The 21,422-nt window shown below is 44.4% G+C and overlaps 1 protein-coding gene across 2 annotated transcripts; it reads right to left on the reverse strand.

The window, feature by feature from the left end:
- Positions 1 to 6,837: 6,837 nt before the first annotated feature.
- LOC122746395 (zinc finger protein 420-like) lies at positions 6,838 to 20,996 on the reverse strand. 2 transcript variants are annotated; one of them, XM_043991966.1, is made up of 5 exons: positions 20,905 to 20,996; positions 20,142 to 20,223; positions 17,452 to 17,578; positions 16,994 to 17,089; positions 6,838 to 11,620 (listed from the first exon to the last, which is right to left on the reverse strand). In XM_043991966.1, the coding sequence occupies exons 2-5, from the start codon at positions 20,175 to 20,177 to the stop codon at positions 9,474 to 9,476; spliced, it is 2,406 nt and encodes an 801-aa protein (XP_043847901.1). In that variant the 5' UTR covers positions 20,178 to 20,223; positions 20,905 to 20,996; the 3' UTR covers positions 6,838 to 9,473. The 2 variants fall into 2 exon arrangements, with proteins under 2 accessions (XP_043847901.1, XP_043847902.1); XM_043991967.1 differs by lacking the exons at positions 20,142 to 20,223; positions 20,905 to 20,996 and adding an exon at positions 17,738 to 17,870.
- Positions 20,997 to 21,422: the final 426 nt, after the last annotated feature.

Below are 21,422 nucleotides of genomic sequence, written 5' to 3' on the forward strand. Positions count from 1 at the left end.
AAATTCTCTTTTTATCTCTCTGCAAAGCTAGATTCCAACCTCATCATTCAACTGAAACTTTCCTTCAAATTTTCCAAATCACCAAATCTATTGGCTTCATCCTTTGTATCCTCTTTGTATCCTTAGACGCTGTTGATCCTCCCCTTCTCATTGATATTCTGTTCTTTCTAAGGTTCATGACCCTGTTCACTCCTGCTTCTCTTCCTACCTGTGTGAGCAATCCTTCTATCTCCTTTGCTGGATGATCCTCCAGGTTATGCCCACTAACTCTGAGGGTCCCTTAAGGGTTGTCTTTAGAATACTTATCTCTCTACACTATCTTTCTTGGTGATTCTCCCTACTGGACTGCCCACATATACCTGCTGAGGCCCTCATCACCTCATGTCTAAACTATCACAAGAGTCTTCAGGCTAGTTTCACTGCTTTCAGTCTCTCCCCGCCTCCCACTCCAGATCGTTTTCCACTCAGCTGCCAAAGTGATCTCCCTAAAGTGCAGGTCTGACTAGGTCACCCCCATTCACTAAACTCTATTGAATCCATATGATCTAGAGTCTGGCTCCTTCCTTCTCTAGTCTTCTTACACTTTTCTTCCTCATCATGTATTATGTCTTCCAGATCCACTGGCCTACTTGATTCTCCTTGCACAGGACACTCCATCTTCCAATTATATACCTTCTTACTGGTTCCCCCTCCTGGATTTCCTGACTTCTTTCAAGACTCAGATAACTGGTATACTAAAATTGAGCTTTCAGCTGGATTTACATTTGGTTATAAGCTAGACCCAGCTCCCAGGAATTCCCAGACACCTCACTCCTATAGGCATCAACACAACTTCCATATTATAACTTCCAGGCCAAGGCAGTTGCATCGTTAGTGGTTTTTCCTGGTTGATAGCGCTAAACTTAGATTGTATATAACTTATCGTTAGATTGTATATAACTTATCGTTAGATTGTATATAACTTATCGTTAGATTGTATATAACTGATCGTTAGATTGTATATAACTGATCGTTAGATTGTATATAACTGATCGTTAGATTGTATATAACTTATCGTTAGATTGTATATAACTTATCATTAGATTGTATATAACTGATCGTTATCCTTCCACATTAGGGACTTTGCTCTTTCTTTATAATTTCTGAATAGTGACAGACAATTTTTTTTCAACTTAATATTTTCAATAAACAAAAATCTCCCTCTCTTCCCTTATGGAAATGGGGGAGAACAAAACCCTTGTAACAAATATGAATAGTCAAGCAAAATAAATTCCTATGATGGTTATGTCTAAAAACCTTATGTCTCAATCCACACCTTGAGTTCACTGTCAGGAGACTTTATCAATGGGTCCAATAGAATTCTGGAATCTTGGTTACTCAGTAGATCGATCAGAGTTCTCAAGTCTTTGAAGTTGATTTTATGATGTTGTTACTATATAAATGATTCTCTTGGTTCTGCTCACTTCACTCTGCACACAAGTCCTCCCAAGTTTCTCTGGAAACATCCCTTTTATTTCTTATAGCACAACAAAACACTATTCCATCAATATAACTTAGTTCATTCAGATATTCCTCAATAAATGGGTACTCCCTTAGTTTCCCATTCTTTGCTACTACAAAAAAAAAAACCAACCTGCTTTATTTTTGAAGATAAAGATCCCTTTCCTCTCCTTTGACATCTTTGGGATACACGCCTAGTGATGGCATTAGTGGGCCAAAGGATATGTAGCTTAGTAACTAGAGGCATAGATTCAAATTGCTTCCAGAATTTAATCTGGGTATTTTGTAATTTTATAAGTATTTCACTTGCTCATTTTATTGGCATAAAGTTGGGCAAAGGACCTTCTAATGATGTTATTTCTTTTTGGTAAGTCCTTTTTTTAAAAAAAGAATTTGTGAATTATTTTTGTAAAATTTTGATATTGGTAATTTGGTTTTCCTCTTTTTAATCACATTAGCTAATGATCTTATTTTTTAAAAAGCAGTTTTGAGTTTTAATATTTTCTTTGATTTTCAGAATTTCAATTTAGTACTTAACTGGATTTTTTATCAGTTGGCCTTTTGGTATTTTCAGTAGTATTCACAACTCATTGATTTTTTATTATTATTATTAATGAAAGTTTTTAGAGATATACATTTTTCTCCCTAAGGACTGCTTTGGTTTTATCCCCAAAGTTCAGGTAAGTTATCTCATTTTTGTCATTTTTCCTAACATTTCTATGATTTGTTGTATGATGTACCACTTCCTTAGTATTAAATCATGGAGTTGTTGGTCAATTTTTAATACTTATACACCAGCCCTTTGTGAGATTTAAAATTGGATATTAGATCATAAATCTCCCCTACTTAACCTTTCCCTTAATTTATCTCCCAGACTAGTAAATGGAAGAAGCTTTTGGTTTTCTAGATAGACCTTTTATTGTTATGGTAGTCACAAGGTGATGTTGATTAGAAGGATAGGAAAGTAGAAACACAATACAAATCGTCTTAAGTCTAAGCTTAGTCTATATTCCTTATAAAAACTCACCAAAACCGAAGGCCACCTTTGGAGAGAGAGAGACTGTCTGTGCAGCGCACCCACTGAGCAGGAAAAAGCCCCACTTCCGTTCTCTCCTTGTCTTTTAAGCTCGCACCCCGGAAGTCGAGTGTGTAGCAGGCAGTCTGATGTGCGCAGCAGGTGGACTGGCGTAATTCATGCCATTGGTCTCCTCCCCAAAAGGGTGGTCCTTCAAAAACTGGCGTCTTTCAGTTATCCTAACCGACTGTTAAAAAACTTTCATATTTTTTTACCACACCTTCATTAAATATAATTTTTATGACATTTGTGGATGGGCGTATTTCTACTTTTTTGCACTTATTTTTAAGGTTTTTCTGTCCAAACACATAGAGGGAAATAGGGGAAAAAATACGCATTTATTAGGTGCTGTGCTACGTGCACTTTCCAAATACCATCCCATCAGATCCTCACAACCCGGTAAGGGAGGAACCATTACCCCTATTTTACATTAGAGGAAACTGACGTCACCAGAGGGTGACTTGCCCAGAGTCACACAGTTGGGGAGTGTTTGAGTCCAGATTTGAATGCATGCTTTCCTGACTTTAGGCCCAGTGTTCTATCCACTGTACCACTTAGCTGCCCATGATCAATACTGTCCAACATATTTGATAATGGATTTTTCAAAATCAGACACAGCATTATTAAAACTTTTATTCTGAATTTAATAACCATCAAGAAAACACACTTGTCAAAACATAAAGGAAAAATATCATAATTTATTCTTCCCATATTTGCAGTGATTTTAAATAATACATGTGCCAACTTTAAGCCCCCCACAGTGACAAGTGTCATCCTCCCTGCCCTGTATCTGCTTCTGAGAAATTGTCTGTCTTCTTCTGGGTGTCGCTGCTGTCATTGTCAGAATCAGCATGAATGATCCTGATCTTCTTGCTTTCTTCATTCACTGCAATGTCACACAGAAGGCTTGCCACATTTCTTTGGATGCTTCACAGATATAATTTCTTATGGCCCAATAATATCCCCCTTACTTTCATAGGTGACAATTGACTTGGTCATTCCCTAGTTTTTGGACATTAGTAAAGGTTCTAGTGTTCCAGGAATAGTTTGACCCAGTAGGGTCCTCTTACCCTTCACCCCCAATAACAACCTTAGAGCTGTTAGGTACCACCAAAAAGATGAGAAGCCAGTCTGTGATCATATGGTAATGTTGTACGATGCCATATTGCTTTTCAAAAATATCATGCCAATGTGAACTTCCATCAGCAATGTAACAGTGAGCTTCTTCTCCAGTGCTACCAATAGGATTTCACCTTTAACAGATTTTGTCCACTTAGTGGCAACAAGACAGCATCTTACATCCAAAGATGCATAAGTCTGCCTTTCTGATGGTTACAATCATTTTGGCTGCTGCTTCTAAGAACTGCCTGTCCATATCTCTGACCACAGCTATAGACATTTTCATCCATTCCCTATATAATTTGGATAACACTTTTATCAGACCTAGGCAGAGGAAGAAACAACTCTGAGCATATTCTGCATACCTGTACTTCTATAACTCTGTCAGGGGCCCCAGGTTTCTACTGTGGGGCACGTATCTTTATAATTTAGATAAGTCCCACTGCTTTCTCTAGGGCTGAAAGCCAAGGAAGGCAAGATGCCACAGGCCTTCAATGGGACAGCCAAACCAAAGTTTCCTAAATTCATAGTGGGGCATTTTCAGGAAGGTGTCATCTGTGTGCTTCAGAGGTGTCATCAACAATCAACCCAGGGATTTCTGACCCCAACTTCCAAATTCCCTGAAAATTTCCCACTATAAATTCATCTGAGTAAACATATGAATATCCCCAGGAAGGTTCCAGAGTGGAATTCTTCATCGAAATAAGTAAACTCCTCTCCCCTCAAGGGAAGGAAAAGGCAGTTTTTATTTGTAGTGGTGGGAAAAGGTGATTTGGGAAACAACACAGGCCCCAGAGACACAAGGTTCAATCTTGGCTGCAGTTGGCTAAAGCTGTTCACTGAGGGCAAGCCACAGCACCTCACTGGGATGGCTTCCTGTCTTGCAAAATGAGGGCATTCTGAATAGGCTCGAAAATTTCTTACAGCTCTACACTTGGAGAGCTTCTGAAGCTGCCTCAATTTCTAACTCGGGCAGGGGTCGGATATTTTTGCTTCTTGGCCAAGGAACACCCATGGCTAGAGATCTCAGTGAGCATCACTCCACAACGTAAGACCAAGGAAGGGGTTTTCAGGGCTCTTCAATGGGCAGTCTGAAACTCCAGATTTGTGTAGGGTATGGGATGATGGGGAAGCAAAAACACTGGCAAATTCCACTCATGGGGGTGGGAAGGAAGGTTGTTATTAACATTTATAAAGCACTTGGCATACATAATCTCCCTTGATCCTCACAACAACTCTGTGAGGCAGGTGTCAGCATCTATTTTACAAATGAAGAAACAGACTCAGAGTGGAAGTGTCTTAGGATGTGTATGATTCCAGTCTTCCAGAGCACAATTCCACTCCACCCGTTCCACCACACTGCCCCCAGTGGGATGTGCCCCAAACTTGGGCCCCCCATGCTCCCAACCATGCCTCAACTTTTCTTTCAAATTTACAAATCCCTTCAATCCCTTCTTCCTAGTCAAGGCCATTAACCCAGCTTCTTCAACAGCTGCGCATATGAAGGAATGGAAGGCCAAATTGAAGAGAGACTGGTGATGTCTTCACGATTACTTCTCATTAAACACAATGGCTTCAGAAGAGAAGGGCAAATATGGGAAGGGAATGAGATGGATAAGAAGAAAGTACCTGAGAAAAGGATTTGGACTTTCGGACCATGCATTAAAATTCAAGAAGGAGCTCTTGGCCAGGGACACACTGCCGGGTGCCCTGAAAATCTGATCCAAAGGACTTTGAACTGGAAAAGAATTGGGTAGCTGTACAACGTGGATGTAAAAAAGAGCAACTACAACATAGGAATTAGCTGTTTAATAGATGCTTGCCAGCTAATGGACAGGAAAACTGCACAAATTCAAATAGGACAAAAATCAAGGACAGAAACAACAACAAAAAAGCCTCAAAAGTAGTCAAGACTGAGCAAGGGAAAATAGAGGTCCTGAAGGAAATTAGTAACCCTAATTTTAGCGGTGTTCCTGAAGATGGCAGGATGAATGCATCTCCAGAATATTAGCCTGGAAGGCAAACCTTGTCCCAAAGGCACAGGACAGGTAAAGGGGGGGGGGGGGAGAGAGACAACATGAACTTTTGGCTAAAGATGAATAGAAAAAGGAAGAGGAGGAATACAATGATCAGAATATGCTACAGAACGTCTGGACAAAAAGAGAAAACAGAAGTTTATTTGACAAATAGACTGCAAGTCTGGTATAGAGGCATCATAGAGTTGTAATAGGAACTACCATTTCCTAGACATCTGGACTTGTCAAAAGCAGAGCAGCTAATAATTTCTTGGCTTGCTTGAATGATCATTTCTTTTATCAAAAACTTGGGAAGAGGGGCAGCTAGGTGGCACAGTGGATAGAGCACCAGCCCTGGATTCAAGAGGACCTGAGTTCAAATCTGGCCTCAGACACAACACTTACTAGCTGTGTGACCCTGGGCATGTCACTTAACCCCAATTGCCTCACCAAAACAAAACAAAAACCCTTAGGAAGCAACAGGAATTGTTTCTGGGTCAAATTATCACCAATGTGAGGAGCTCCTGCCTAAAAAAGAAATGATGAATGTCTTGCAGGAAGGGAACACTCCTCCTTATGGTTTTCAAGAGAAGAAAGCCAGACATACTCCAAGATCGCCAACTGAAATATTGGGAGGATAGATTTCAGAGAAAAACCATGTAAAAATCCCATCTCCTAAAGTACTGCAAGGGAAGAGAGCTCAGGAAAGATGGGAAGCAATCAAAAATGAAAATCTGAAAATAGAAGGAAACAATTCCAATAAAGAAAAGGGAGAGTTGTTTAAAAAGAATGATATAGGAGGGCAGCTAGGTGGCTCAGTGGATAAAGCACCAGCCCTGAATTCAGGAGGACCTGAGTTCAAATCCGGCCTCAGACACTTGACTAGCTGTGGGACCCTGGGCAAGTCACTTAACCCTCATTGCCCTGCCTCCCCCCCAAAAAAGAATTCACAGGGAGCTCATCAAGCATCTAATTTTAAAAGAAAATGTTTAGAACACAGAAACACAGGTGTGTTGTTTAAAATCTAATGTGGGTTCTAATCTGCCCTCCCCCCCAGTTTTTGGGGGAAACTGGCTAAAATCACTGATAAATTCAGCAAGAGTTTAGGCTTTTAAGGGTTTATTAAAAGATACATTATAAGATAGTGAAGAGAGAGAAAGATTGAGAACAGATTCCTTCTAGCATGGAAATCCTAGCTTTCCTAGCAGCCCACATGAAGTTCTGACACCAAGCTGTTGGGTCAGACCACCCCTAGAGGACTGTGTTTGGATCAGAGCATCCCAGTTTAGGACGGAAATTACTAAGCCAACTGCTTAACATGTAGAGGCTTTATGACCATTTCTTGGGTATGCTATAGAGATGTCAAGCACATGGTTCACAACACTTTTAAGTGTGTCCCAGATCTGTTTAAAATGTAATTGGGAAACAACACAAAAAATAAAAATACAATAAAACAGATAATATTAACATGTGGCTTTCTTTTTTTTGTGGGGCAATTCGGGTTAAGTGACTTGCCTAGGGTCCTCCTGAATCCAGAGCTGGTGCTTTATCCACTGTGCCACCTAGCTGCCCCCAATATGTGGCTTTCTAAGTCTATATGTTGCCTACAGGGATCTTTATGTTTTAGAGGCCCTTGTTTCTATTTGAGTTTGACACCATTTTAGAGGATTCTCTTTTGGCCAACTGGTTGGATTAAAAAGGCACTGATGGGGCAGCTAGGTGGCACAGTGGATAGAGCACCGGCCCTGGAGTCAGGAGTACCTGAGTTCAAATCCAGCCTCAGACACTTAACACTTACTAGCTGTGTGACCCTGGGCAAGTCACTTAACCCCAATTGCCTCACCAAAAAAAAAAAAAAAGCCACTGAAGTCCATTACAACTCAGAAAGTCTGGGATTCTGTGAAGGGTTAGTTATTAGTGTCAAATAAGATAAAAAGGAGAATGAGGATTGAAATGAGGGTCATTATATTTCAAAGGTCACTAATGATTTTTCAGAGATCAATTACAGTTGAGGAAGAAATCTAACTGTAAAGCACTGAGGAGCTGGTGGATGGCAGTTTGCTGGAAACAGGTGTAAACATTGTTCTTTATTAAGTTTGGCAATGAAGAGAAAACTAGAACAAAGAGGAGCTAACTAAATGGGATAGAATGTTTTTTTTAAAGTACTACAAAGACCAGGGCATTTGGGTAAGCAGCTGAGAAGTAAGGTTTGCAGGATAGGAGGGAAAGGATAAGATTATTAAAGTGATGTCTTGAAGTAGGCAGTAGAAGATGGAACTGAAAGTGAGAGAAATTAGTTTTAAGCAAGAAGTTGAGAAACTTTTTCTGTGAAAGATAGTAAGAGGTGAATGGATGCTGCTATGGAGAATTTTAACAGTAGAGATGTTGGGAGTGAATTACGATTAGAATGCCACCATTTTCTTTGTTTAAAAGGATGACTTATGAACTTAGTACAAACATTAGTACAACTAAGCTGGCTTTACAACTACTAATACTTAAATAAATGAATTTCAAAGCATGAAATGCCAATCTTTTAATTATTCCCCTTCAAGTCTCTCTCAAGACTCTTCTTTCATTCCCATTCACTTTTTTCTTTTATACAGCTGTAGTCACATTATAATGGCTCCTCTGACCACTGGCTTCTGAGTTTTCCTTTGCTTAATTCCAAAGATCTTTCCAGATTTTTGTCATATTCTTCAAACTTGTTTCTCTCAATCATATTCTAATATTCCATTAAATTAATTGAATTTGATGGAATTATTTATAACTTATCCCTTATCATTAGCCATTTCATTTTCTTACATTAATTTTACTACAAATAATACTGCCTTGAAAAGTTTTGAAGTTATTTTTTTATTTTGATAACATTTTTAAAGTATATTCCCCCCAAAAGGAATGGGAGTGATAGAAAGGTTAGCAGTCAAAAACTTGACTTGGTGTGAACTGGAGTTGCTACTATAGAAGTGTAACACATGGGAAGCTTTGATCAGGTTTGGGGAGGGGGGGGAAGGGATGGAGTTGGGAAACCCCTGTGATGTAGTGACTGTAGATGGGGACAACAGGGAACCCCATTAGCTTGGGGGAGAAGGGACTGCAGGAAAACAACACTGGAATACTCTCTGCAGAGCCCCAGGCACTATTTATACCAGGAGCTAAAAGGTTTATAGAAAAGATGGAAAGAGGAAGTGGCTTGGGGTATTAGGCCTCAGATTGACAAAAATTGCTTAGATTATATTTTCTCAGACTCAAGCCATCTACGGGGATCAGGAAGGGAAGTGCCTGGGGTCTCAAGAAAAAAATAGCTTGAAACAACCACTAAAGGGAATTAATATGTATCTGCTTCATTTATAGCAAAGGATTCTTAACCTGAGGTCCATGAACTTTTTAAAAAACATTTTCATAATGTATTCCAATGTAATTAATTTCTTTTGTAGTACCACATATTTTATGCATTTAAAAGCATAGTTCTAAGAAGGAGTCCATAGATCTCAGTAGACTGCCAAAGTGGTCCAGGACACGAAGAGTGAAGAACCTCTGATCTACAGGGTTTTTCTTTAGTTTGAATTCTCTACCGTTTAGTAAGGATTGTAGCTCTGGCTGAAATCCTTTTCACATTCATTCTATTCATAAGCATTTCTCCAGTAAGAATTAACCTGATGGTTGGTGACTGCACTGTGGTTGAAGATCTTTCTTCATTTATCAGGCTCTTTTCTCCTGTATGCACTGATACTGAGTAAGGTATTTACTTTGGAGACAAGCCTTCCTCAATCATTACATTCATAAAGTTTCTCCCCAGTTTCAATTCTCCACTGTTGAGTAAGATGTGAACTACGCTGAAAGGGCTCCTCGAGTTCATAAGGCTTCTCTCCTACATGAATACCTGGATGGCCACTAAGTCCTGTGCTCCATCTAAAGACTTTCCCACATTCATAAGGTCTCTCCCCAGTATGAATTGTCTGATGTTGAGTAAGCTGTGAGCTCTGAGGGAAGGACTTTCCACATTCATTGCATTCATAAGATTTTTTTCCAGTATGAATCAACTGGTGTCGAGTAAGGTGTGATCTATGGCGGAAGGCCTTGCCACATTCATTACATTCATAAGGTTTATCTCCAGTATGAAGTCTCTGATGTTCCATAAGTCCTTTGCTCAGACGGAAGGCCTTTCCACATTCATTACATTTATAAGGTTTCTCTCCAGTGTGAATTGTCTGATGCACTGCAAGCTGCGTCCCCAAGCGGAAGGCTTTCCCACATTCACTACATTCATAAGGTTTCTCCCCAGTATGTATTCTCTTATGGCGAGTCAGCTGTGAGCTCTGGGGGAAGGCCTTTCCACATTTATTACATTCATAAGGTTTCTCCCCAGTATGAATTATCTGATGTTGAGTCAGTTGTGAGCTTTGGCAGAAGACCTTTCCACATTCATTACACTTGTAAGGCTTCCCTCCAGCATGAATTATCTGATGTTGGGTAAGCTGTGAGCTCTGGGGAAAGGATTTTCCACATTCATTGCATTCATAAGGTTTCTTTCCTGTATGTATCATCTGATGTCTAGTAAGTTGTGAGCTATGGCGGAAGGCCTTCCCACATTCACCACATTCGTAAGGTTTATCTCCAGTATGAAGTCTCTGATGCTCCATAAGACCTGTGCTCAGGCGAAAGGCCTTCCCACATTCATTACATTTATAAGGCTTTTCTCCAGTATGAATTGTCTGATGTTGAGTGAGCTGTGAACTCTGTCGGAAGGCCTTCCCACATTCATTACATTTATAAGGTTTCTCTCCAGTATGAATTGTCTGATGTACAGTAAGTTCTGTGCTTCGTGCAAATGCCTTCCCACATTCATTACATTCATAAGGTTTCTCTCCAGTATGTATTCGATGATGTCGAATGAGCTGTGAGCTATCACGGAAGGCCTTCCCACATTCATTACATTTATAAGGTTTCTCTCCTGTATGAATTGTCTGATGTTGAGTAAGTCCTTTTCTCTGGCGGAAGGCCTTCCCACATTCATTACATTCGTAAGGCTTATCTCCGGTATGAATTGTCTGATGGCGACTAAGTCCTGTTCTCTGGCGAAAGGCCTTCCCACATTCATGGCATTCATAAGGTTTCTCTCCTGTGTGAATTCTCTGATGTTGAGTAAGTCCTGTTCTCTGGCAGAAGGCTTTCCCACATTCATGACACTCATAAGGTTTCTCTCCTGTATGAATTCTCTGATGACGGGTAAGCTTTGAGCTCTGGGGGAAGGCCTTCCCACATTCATTACATTCATAAGGTTTCTCTCCTGTATGGATTCTTTGATGTTCAATAAGTCTTGTGCTCAAGCGGAAGGCCTTTCCACATTCACTACATTCATAAGGTTTCTCTCCAGTATGGATCCTTTGATGTAGAATAAGATGTGTGCTCTGTCGGAAGACCTTTCCACAATCATTACATATATAAGGTTTCTTTTCTCCAGCAGACATTCGATGATTTTCAATAAGGTCTGAATTATAACTAAAGGACTTCCCACATTCTTTAAATTTAGAAAGTATTTTCTTTGAGGAGATCCTATTGCATTTTCTTAGGTCTGAATACAGTCTGAAGCTCTTCCTATATGTACCACACTTATCAAGATTCTTGCCTATGGTTACTCGCTGCTGTGGGAAAAGGACTGGTCCTAGACTACAGCTTTTGCTATATTTATTATATTCATGGCCTCTCACCTTATTAGGAGGTTTGATCTTCATGCGTTTAGCAAATTTTTCCTCATTGTTTTGTTGCCTATTTAACCTGGAATCCCATTCCCAGGCTTCTCCCAACTTGGAAGTACAGGAACCATTCCTTGTGAGTCTTTCCCCAGATGACTCGTCCATACAGAGGACCAGCTTTGGGGCCGACTCCTTGACTTCATGTCTTGTCCCCCAATCTGAAAGAGATAAGAGTTGTAAATATCTACTCTATTCTCTGCTGTTTTATTTTTTTAATTACATGTAAAAACAAATTTTAACCGTTTTTTTTCAATTTTGAGTTCCAAATTCTCTTTCCCTCCCATCCCCCTCCTTAAGAAAGCAAGCAATTTGCTATATCAGAGCATATTTCCATGTTACTCTGCTGTTTCTTTAGATGTTTTGCATATACCATCGAGAAAAAGATATTTTAAAGAAATATTGGGGGGGGGCAGATAGGTGGTGCAGTGGATAAGGCACCAACCCTGGATTCAGAAGGACCTGAGTTCAAATCCGGCCTCAGACACTTGACACTCACTAGCTGTGTGACCCTGGGCAAGTCATTTAACCCCTATTGCCTCACACACAAAAAAAGAAGTAATGAAAAGGAAACCTTATACCTTATAAAAGTGGTTATAAGACAGTGTTTTACATACCTTAAAATGTGATGTCACATTTTATTAACCACAAGTACAGTGTATACCTTGTTATTGGGGGTTGTACATCAGTTACTACATGTTACAAATGATAATACTGAAAACCAGATTGATGTAGTGACTGTCCCAAAGAGCCAATGGCAATGCACTGAATCTGCTTCTTCCATGGTTATAAAAGACAATGGGGGCGGGGCAGCTAGGTGGTGCAGTAGATAGAGCACTGGCCCTGGATTCAGGAGGACCTGAGTTCAAATCTGGCCTCAGACACTTGACACTAGCTGTGTGACCCTGGGCAAGTCACTTAACCCCCATTGCCCTGCAAAAAAAAAGAAAAAAAGACAATGGGTGGAAACAACAGAAAAGCCACTTGCAGGTCAAGATAAAGAATGAATGCAATGCAAGCGTTTTGCTTTCCTTATTTTTAGAAAAAAAATTCTTATTGAAAAGTTACAAGTTCACTTTTTGCCCCAGGGATTGTGGTGGGTTAGGGTTAGAGTATCTATGTCAGGGACTGGGGTGGTTTCCGTTTTTTTATGTTTCCCCCCAGGGGTTGTAAAGGAAGACGGACTCTACCACTACTAAGATACCTGTGGGTTTCCCCTTGGATAGATTTTTGGTAGCATGGGACCAAGGGTTCTCCCAGTGATTATGGAAATGACTAAACAGCACACAATTGAATGATGTGACGTCTAACATAAATCTTCAGGAGTTCTAATTTCATTACTACAAATTAAAAAAAAAATTAAGGCTGAGAAGTATGTGTTTGTCTTATTGTTATTTTGTTTTTCCAGAAAAAAAATCCCTGTCTTCTTGTTTAGTTTAGTGTTTGTGGATTGTTATTTTGAAAGATTTTTAAATGGAAAATGCAACCAGTCAGAAAAACTACTAAAAGGCTGGAGACTAAAAAGTTTAGTATGCTGGAAAAGATAAATGAGGTTTCCTATTTGAAGCAGTTGTCCCAGTAAGCAAAACTAACTCCCACTTTAGTCTTTCAGGGGGAGATTAAGTTAAAAAGAAAAAAAAAACTGCAAGATTTTTTTTCTGTCATTTCAGCCATGGCCATGTTGAAAATACATATGAAGTCAGATAACTGAAGTTTATAGAACTGCTAAAAAAAATTAGTAGATTTCAGAAGGTTTGGAGATTAATCACTAAGGAGTTTAGAGATTAATCATTTTCACTTAGCTGAAATCTCTTAGTGAGTTCGGAGGTACCACTCTGTAGAATTTGTTTTAAGGAAAAATAAGAACTTATTTCTGTAAAAGTTTTAAGACTAACAGATCATTTTTCCCCCTGTAGACTGATGGAACTATTGTTTTAGTGTAATGAAAGAAGGCAGCTAGTTTGAAAGCAATCCCAGAATGAAGGGGGGGTGGGGAACCCCTGCAGTTTGCAGTTTAAATTTACTTGGACTTAACCCTTCCTTGAACATGAGATGTGAAACTATTGTTTAAATCAGAGACTCTAATGAGCCCCTCCATCCCCAGATCAGAGATCTTTGCCCCATGACCCTGTTAACCCCCCTCTTCTCAGATCAGGTTGCCAAATAAAGGTGCTTGAAAAAAAATACTGTAAAAATTCAGGAAAACCTGTTACATTCCTGTCTCAGAAACTGATCAGCTGTGTGATCTTAAATTATCTTATCTCTCTTTGCCTCAGTTACCTAACTTGTAAAAAGCAAAATAATAATCGTCCCCATTTCCCAGGGTATTAGAAAGTGCTCAGCACAATGCCTGGTATATGGTAAGCACTATATGTTGATTATTGTTCTGATATTATTTCTTTAATGAATGTAAATACTTCATACTTGATAACTCTTAAGTGGTTTTAGATGTTATTAATATAAAATACCAAAGGTAATAAGATCAATGGTTTTTATATGGAATTAATTTGGAAATGCATTCATCTGGATTGATGTCATCTGACTAGTATAAGTTTTGTTTCGTGTTTTAAATACATGGAATTGTGTGTTTCTAAATTCTCTTATATTGTGAAATTTGAGAGACCATTCTATCAGAAATGCTGTGAGATAATTTTTTTTATCTGGAGGCTACTGGATTATGAATTGAGCTGTTTAAAGAATGTGATTAAAAGTAAATATCTGAAAATAGAAATATTTAATGGGATAGACTATTTTAAAACAGATAAGTTTACTATAATAGTGGGTTTTAATTTGAAAATTTGTGGCTATCACTTATGAAAATTATGAAAATGTACAAGGTGGTTTAAAGCTGTAACTTCAATACATCAATATGAATCAACTATCAGGAATTTGCAATATCTGAAATCCCAGAATGTGGTTAGTTTTAATTTGTAAATAAAAGATAAATGAAATGTTAATAGTTAGGGAAACTTGAGAAAATTAATAATATTTAAGCTTTAAGCTGTGATTAACAAAATGTTGCTATCTGAGGTAAAAACTTTGGGGACTATAATTTACTATTGTTTATAGGGTTAGTTATGAAGCCAGTTGTAAAAAATGGCATGTGTTACAGTCTGAGAATTGTGGCAGATGAATGTCCTTCCCTGGAAAAAGTTTTAGGGACAACCTTGGCATTCAGTTTCCTCTTTGTGCTAGTTCCTTTCTGAATGGGAAATTTCCCCACCTGGAAATCCAGGTTAATCCTGTGGTTTGCTTTTGATACCCTGTGACTACATGATTAGCTGTCAGATATGACTCATGCCTGGAATTAAACAGAGCTAAAAGAGTTTTCTCCCTGTTGTGATATTGTTATAACTATGTCCCTCCATTTCCTTTCTTGCCAAATTTCTTTAATCAGAGCAGGTGAGCAGTAGAAGTTTTAAAAGTACAATACTAACTATTAATGGAATGATACTGGAACATCTGTGAGTTACTATAATAGGACGCAAGTATGACAAATCTTACAATTTTAATCTATATTTGTGGTCAAATTATGACACAGGGATGATATTCTCTTTTTTTTGTTTTTTTGGGTTTTTTTGTTTTTTGTTTTCTTTTTAAGTGAGGCAATTGGGGTTAAGTGACTTGCCCAGGGTCACACAGCTAGTAAGTGTTAAGTGTCTGAGGCCGGATTTGAACTCAGGTGTTCTATCCACTGCGCCACCTAGCCGCCCCTGATGATATTCTCTTAACTGAAGGATTTGACAAAGTAATAAGACAAAGACATAATGTAAAAGTTTCCTAATTAAATGGAATTGTAAATATTGAAAAAGCAACAGGATTAGACTATTTTCTCTAAAAAAAACCCTATATCCATATGTATATGACTGGCTTCCAAATATATCTAGCATGGAAATTCAGGCTTTGATTAGGTTTTAGTAACAAGTTCTCAGAATTGGATTCAGGAGTTTACATATAAAACTGTACTGATAATTGTAAAGAAAATGAAATTATTTCCCCACTTTTAAGATATTAGTTCATTTTAAAATTTAGACCCTCGTGAATTTTTGAAGCTTCTTTATTCAGATACAAAGTTTAGGTAAATATAAAAACAGTAGTATATAAAAGTTAAAAGTAGCATATAAAAATTGTAGTATATAAAAATTGAAATTCTCTGAAGCTTCAGATTTGGAGAACCAAATTTAAGAGACTGTTTAAATTGGACTGTCTTGTTACTAAAAGATTTTAATCTAGGAACCTCTAAAACTGATTTGGAACCAGAGAAGCAGAGCCCCCTTCATAGCTGTCCTAAGAATGAGGACTATTCCAGAATCCCCAAAAGAAGCTATCTAGGGACCAGACAATTGCACGGCACATCTGGGATTCCAAATGTGCTGATTAACTGGACATTGGGAGTGCATTACTAGGATAAAAGGAGACCTGAGGGGAGTTCATATTGATGATCATTACTGCATTGCTTTGGTATTTTGTTTCATTGTGTTTATGTTCAAGTTTTCTTGGTGACAGGCAATCTCCCCTCTCCAAACTGGCCCATTGTGAGTCCTCTGAGTAGTTCAGTCTGAAACCTGACTTGGGCAATTCCGATTATGAGTTTGGGAAAATCCTTCCAGACTTGGCTGCCCATCCCCCCAGAAGTCCAAAGGGGCGAAATTGAGGGAATCGATAGGATTAGGACAGCAAGTGGTTAACTGTGCACATTGACAGAAACACAGTGACTTCATCTTGTGACTCAGTTCCCTTTCTATTCAATGATGGGTCTTGGACAGTTAGAAAGTACAAGATAAGCCCCCAGCTACTCTCTGCCTGCCAGAGGCAGGGCTAGAATCCTGGCCCCTCTGATGACATAGCCAGGGCTTGCACCAATTTGTCTCTTTGCTGGGAACTAGAAAAACACACATGAAAGCAGCTCAGACACACCCTTCCCACCTTCAGTTCAGGCCTCCCATGAAGCAGGTCACCCTGGACAGGGAGAGAGAGTTTAGGAAGGACAAACAAAAGTACTTGAGGAGGCGGGAGAGGCAGGCACAGAGCTGGAGCCGCTGAGAACTGCCAAATTCTTTTGGGGAAAGCCATTTCAATATCCATCCGTGAGCAGCCAAGCAGATGGCACCCCAGGACCCAGGGACCCCATGACAAGGACGAGGGGCACCGGGGAAAGGCAGCAATGGCCTCTCCCTACGTAAGTCTGAGCGGCAGCGTTGCTTACAACATCAAAGGTAGAACAACCCAGGGGCCCAGTGTCAGGGGAGGTTACAGCTGAACAGCCCATCTTCAGTGCTGTCATTTCTTAGGAAAACCAAGGCGGGCGGGAGGCCTGAAGCCTGGGCCACACAACAAGGGGAGCAGATAGGCACACAGGACAGTTCTGCCATCACTGGGACGGAATGCTGAAAAAGAGGAGGAAGGGTCAGGGAAGAAGAATGCTGTGAACAAGGTCCGTCCCTCAGGGCTCTTCCCTCTTTGAATCTGGAAGAGGGGTCAGCAAACTGACGTGCCGACCAAGAGAGAGGCGACCATAGGGGAAGCACACTCACCTGCACAGCCAACTGCGGGGCCGCCTCCCTCCGGCCTCCACGGGGCCTCCCCTCGCTCCAGCTGGGAGATTACAGCTGGCTTGGAAACCGTGAGTCCTGCCCATGGAAACGAGAAAAGGTTGGGGACGGAGAACCAGGCCTGATTCAATCCTCGCCCCGTCTCTTCTGGGAACAGGGACACAGAGGCAGGACCAGGAGACAAAACAAAGGTCTTCTGACATAAGCCCTCCACTGGGTGCAAGGAAGGGGGGCGGTCCCTGGGAAGGTTCTGACACAAAAAGAAAACATGTTCTCTTGACCTATTCCTCGCCCAACAACAGAGCAGAGAGCAGGGGAGGCCCAGCCTTCACAACTGAGCCACAGCCGAGGGTCCGGTATCCAGGGGAGCCCCCGAGACACGAGCAGCCCTCCTGGAGACAGGAGCAAAGTCCCCGCCCACCCTGAGCCAGGGGCCTCACCCAGGCACACCAGGTTCCGGTAGTTCTCCAGCATCACCTCCCGGTACAGCGCCCTCTGGGCAGGGCCCAGCTGCCCCCACTCCTCCGGGGTGAAGTCCACAGCCACGTCCCGGAATGTCACCGACTCCTGAAACACCAAGGATAGATGTGCTCATCCACGCACCCTCCCTCACCTCTATGCAGCAGGTGCTGAACCACGCAACAAAACAACTACAATTCTTTCCCTCTCTGGCCACACAACGACCCTGAGATACGGGGGGTGGGGGGGGGGTGTGCAGGCACTCACCATCGTGCCCATTTTGCTGCCTGGAAAACGGAATCTGGGAAAGGCAAAGTGCTAGAGTGCGTTGGAGCTGGCCCTCAGACCCACAGCTCTCAAGCATCTGCCCCACCGAGCACAATGGACACAGGCTATGTCCCCTGGCAGCCCGAGAGACACACCTGGCATCAGCCACCAGGCTCTCTCCGAATCCTCACTTCTTAGAGGCAGCAGAGTCAAGAAGACCTGGGTTCCGGTCCCACTTCAGACAACCACAGCCCCTGTGGCCTAGGCAGCGCTCGGAACAACTCTCTAAGACCCTCTCTGAGGGAAGCTACCGACAGGTAATGGTAAGAGACATCCTCGACTGAACGACAGCTCTGGAGCCCAACCCTCTGCAGCAGCTGGGGCCTAGAACCGGGGAGACGGGAGTTCTACTCTGGCCTGCGTGATGCTGGGCATGTCACCCAACCTGCCTGCCTCAGGTTTCCCAGCTGCAAAATAAAATAGGGGTTCCCAGGGCTTTGGGGAGCAATCAGTGAGATTATATGTGTGAAGTGCTAAGCACAGGTACATATCAGACACTGAGTAAGTGTTCGTTCCCTTCACCCCCTCCCCTGTTCCTTTTCCCAAACTGTTGCTATTGCCCATTAATAATCAGTATCGTTGCGTCTTGTTAACACGAGGAATTTGGCTTGGAATGTTGAAATTCTGAAATATCTTTAAAAACCGCCTTCCCCCCTGGAGCACGACAGGCCTTAGCAGGTCCCGAGCCTTTCCCGGCAATGGCTGAGGTCACTGCCCCCCCTTCCTCTGCGCTCCTCACCCATCTGGGCGATGTGGACCCAGGCGGTTTGGCCACGTTTTAGTGACGTCCAGGGAGCCCAAGGCATCAGAAAGGGAAGCAGAGCACCTGAGACGCGGGGATGGAAATCCAGCCTCAAACTCTCCCTCGAAGCCTCTGGCCAAGAGCTGCTGCTTTGGGGGGGGGGGTCCCCAGACTCCCTCCTCACATAGGTCCTTCCCCAACACCAAGTGGTCTGATGGTTAGGCCCTTGAGGAAGAGGCAGGACAGGCACCTTCTCTCAGGAGGGAGATGGAGGTGGGGAGGCTGGAAGGAGCCCAAACCCCCGAGTGGGCACTCGGGGCCATGAACTCTGCTGTGGGGCCTCAAGATGGGGGGAGGGGTGTCACGGTGTGCATGGCTAAGTGCTTACAGGCTATTCTGAGGAAGGCCTGGAGATGGGAAGGGAGCTGGGGGATGGAAGTCAGCAGAGGAGGGCACGTGGGGTTCTGGAGGGAGCCCCGGGCACAATGGTCACCCACCTGAAGGATGAACATACTCCACTGCCCCTGACCCCCAGGTGGCCCCCCCTGCAGCCACCAGCCCTTCCTGGTCTATCCTCCCACCTCCAGCAAGGCCAGGCTCGGCCCCAGCCACACCTCAGGCGTCACCTTCAATTCCTCACCTCATCCCGGAAGCAACACTTCTATCCAGTCAGTGGTCAGGTCCTGCCCCTTCTCCCTTTCTCTCCTCTGACCCTGCCCCCCCCCCCCAGCAGACCCTCCTCACCTCAATAACTGCACGGGGTGGGGAGGTCTGCCTGCATCCTCCATCCAGCCACCAGTGGTCACCCCCCACTCAATAACCCACCCAGGCCTCTCTATTCTTCTAATGCCCTGCTCCCCTTCCTCAAACAAGACACTCCACCTCCCCACTGCCAGCTTTCTCTCTGGCTGTGCCTAAGCCCGGCTTCCCAGAAATCTCAGCTGAAAGCCTTCTCCAGGAAGTGGGGAGCCACCCCGTAACCCTGGGGCCTTCTCTCTGTTGATAAGGCCGGTTCATCTTGTTTACAGCCCACCCAGACATGGCTCTCTGCCCAGTGTCTCCCCCATTACTGTGAGCCCCGGGAGGGCAGGGGCCTGACTCCTGCCCTTCTTTGTATCTGGGGCAGGTGCTTCACAAACGCAGGTAAACCATCCCTCACACCTGGGAACCTCCCGCTATGGGGATGCTCCAGCGTCTGGGCCAAGGGCTGGGCCCCTGGCTTAGGGAGGTCGCTGCCAGTCCTGGGCCCTCAGCCCTGTCCCCCAGCCTTGGCTCCAGTAGAAGGTGCCTGACATCTTCAGATGGGGGGCGGGGGACCAGGCCGGGGGCACCAAGGTGGAGGTGGAGCCCCTGCCCTGTACTCCCTGTGCTCTGTATTAACGCCCCGCCCCTTTAATGCTGGTCGTGGTGCTGAATCATTTGGGAACCACATTCGGGGCTGGGTGGCCCCAGCGGGCAGGCTGCCCCTGATGACCTTCCGGCCCCTGGCCCAGGCCCGGCCCAGATGCACAAGGGACCCCGAGGAGGGGAGGCTGGCTGTGAGGCGGGCAGAGACCCCAACGGCAGCCTCGGGTCTTGAGTTCGAGAGCGGTGCGGACTCACCTGGGGGGGTGGGGCGGTCAGGGGCACAGGGGCCATCCCCTCCTGTGTCCGGCGAGCTCCGGCCTCGGGTCCAAAGGAAGAGCTAAGAAAGAAAACGTGGGCGTGAGACCCCCCAGCCCGGGGCCTCCTGGGGCTGGCGTGACTGGCCCACTCACTGCCCCGGGGTCTGCGGCCATACTTAAAGGTTTGAGCTCCAGATTTCAGCCCCCCCCCCCCCCCCCCCGTGTGCCCCGGGGGGGGGGGGCGGGACTGAGAAGGGGGCGAAGGGGCGTGGCCAGACCGCAGGAGGCGGAGGGGGGGGTGGCCTGGGGGGGTGGCACGGCATGGGGAGGGGTACAGCCTGGGGGTGTACGGTCTGGGGGGCGTACCGCGGGGGTGGGGGTGCCTCTTGCTCCCCGGTCCTACAGGACAAGGATGCGAATGATGGGAAGGGCGGGAGGGGGGGTCCGGGGCCGGGATGTGGCCGCTGTCTAAGGTCCTATGGCGTCCTCCCGCCCAGAGATGCTGGGGGAACAGCACCGCCCCTGATTGGCTCGCAGACCGCGCCCCTCCCGGAAAAACCAATGAGTGCACCCGCTCGCGGGAGGAGGCGGGGCCACCAGGGGCGCCGAGGCGGACTGCGCATGCTCGGCTCGTGCTGGGCGCTGCAGCCCCTCCCCTCGGGACCGGCCTCCAGGCTCCGAAACCAGGACCCGCGCCCAATGAGCTTTCTCCCGGTCCAGGACCCCGGCCCAGGCCCTCCTGGGGCCCGGCCGCCACTCACCCCGGCCCGAGACGCGGGGTTCGGCCCTGACCCCGGCAGAAACCGCGCACGGAGCAGAGCAGAGGCGGGCCTAACGCCGAGTTCGCAGAGAGGGCGGAAGTGGAAATGATGCAAATGGCGCGAAGCCGATTTCCTATCCCAGGTCTGCGGGCCCCGTTTCTATGGCAACCGCGGCGGGGTCGCGAAAGTGGTGCTGGGAGCTGTAGTCCTCGCACTCCAGCCGGCTTGGTGGGAGGAGGTAAGAGGACGCGCGGGCCGGCCCCTCCGGATCTGATAAGCTTTCTGAACATTCTCGTTATCGCCCCCTTTTGACAGATGAGGAAACTCTCGGCCCCTTCTCTCCTGGCTGGCCCCAGGCAGCCTCTGTGGGACTGACCCTGATCCGAGCCCCGAGGCCGTGGACCACCAGAGCTGAGGCTGGAATCTCCTCCGAAGGAAGGACCGTCCCTCCTAGCTGGCGGATCACGGCCCGACCGCCCGTGGCCTCCCCGCTTCCCTCGGGCTGTCACAGGCACTGG

This window comes from Dromiciops gliroides, chromosome 3, assembly GCF_019393635.1.
Source record: "Dromiciops gliroides isolate mDroGli1 chromosome 3, mDroGli1.pri, whole genome shotgun sequence".
Taxonomy (NCBI): domain Eukaryota; kingdom Metazoa; phylum Chordata; class Mammalia; order Microbiotheria; family Microbiotheriidae; genus Dromiciops; species Dromiciops gliroides.

What these genes read in the sequence shown, in the direction of transcription:
- LOC122746395 (XM_043991966.1), bottom strand. Translation starts at nt 20,177, where the DNA reads ATGGCCCCTGTGCCCCTGACCGCCCCACCCCCCCAG. An exon ending in TGACCGCCCCACCCCCCCAG is followed by an intron (nt 17,579 to 20,141) that starts GTGAGTCCGCAC and finishes TTGGTGTTTCAG; the next exon opens with GAGTCGGTGACATTCCGGGA. An exon ending in CCCCGCAGTTGGCTGTGCAG is followed by an intron (nt 11,621 to 16,993) that starts GTGAGTGTGCTT and finishes TATCTCTTTCAG; the next exon opens with ATTGGGGGACAAGACATGAA.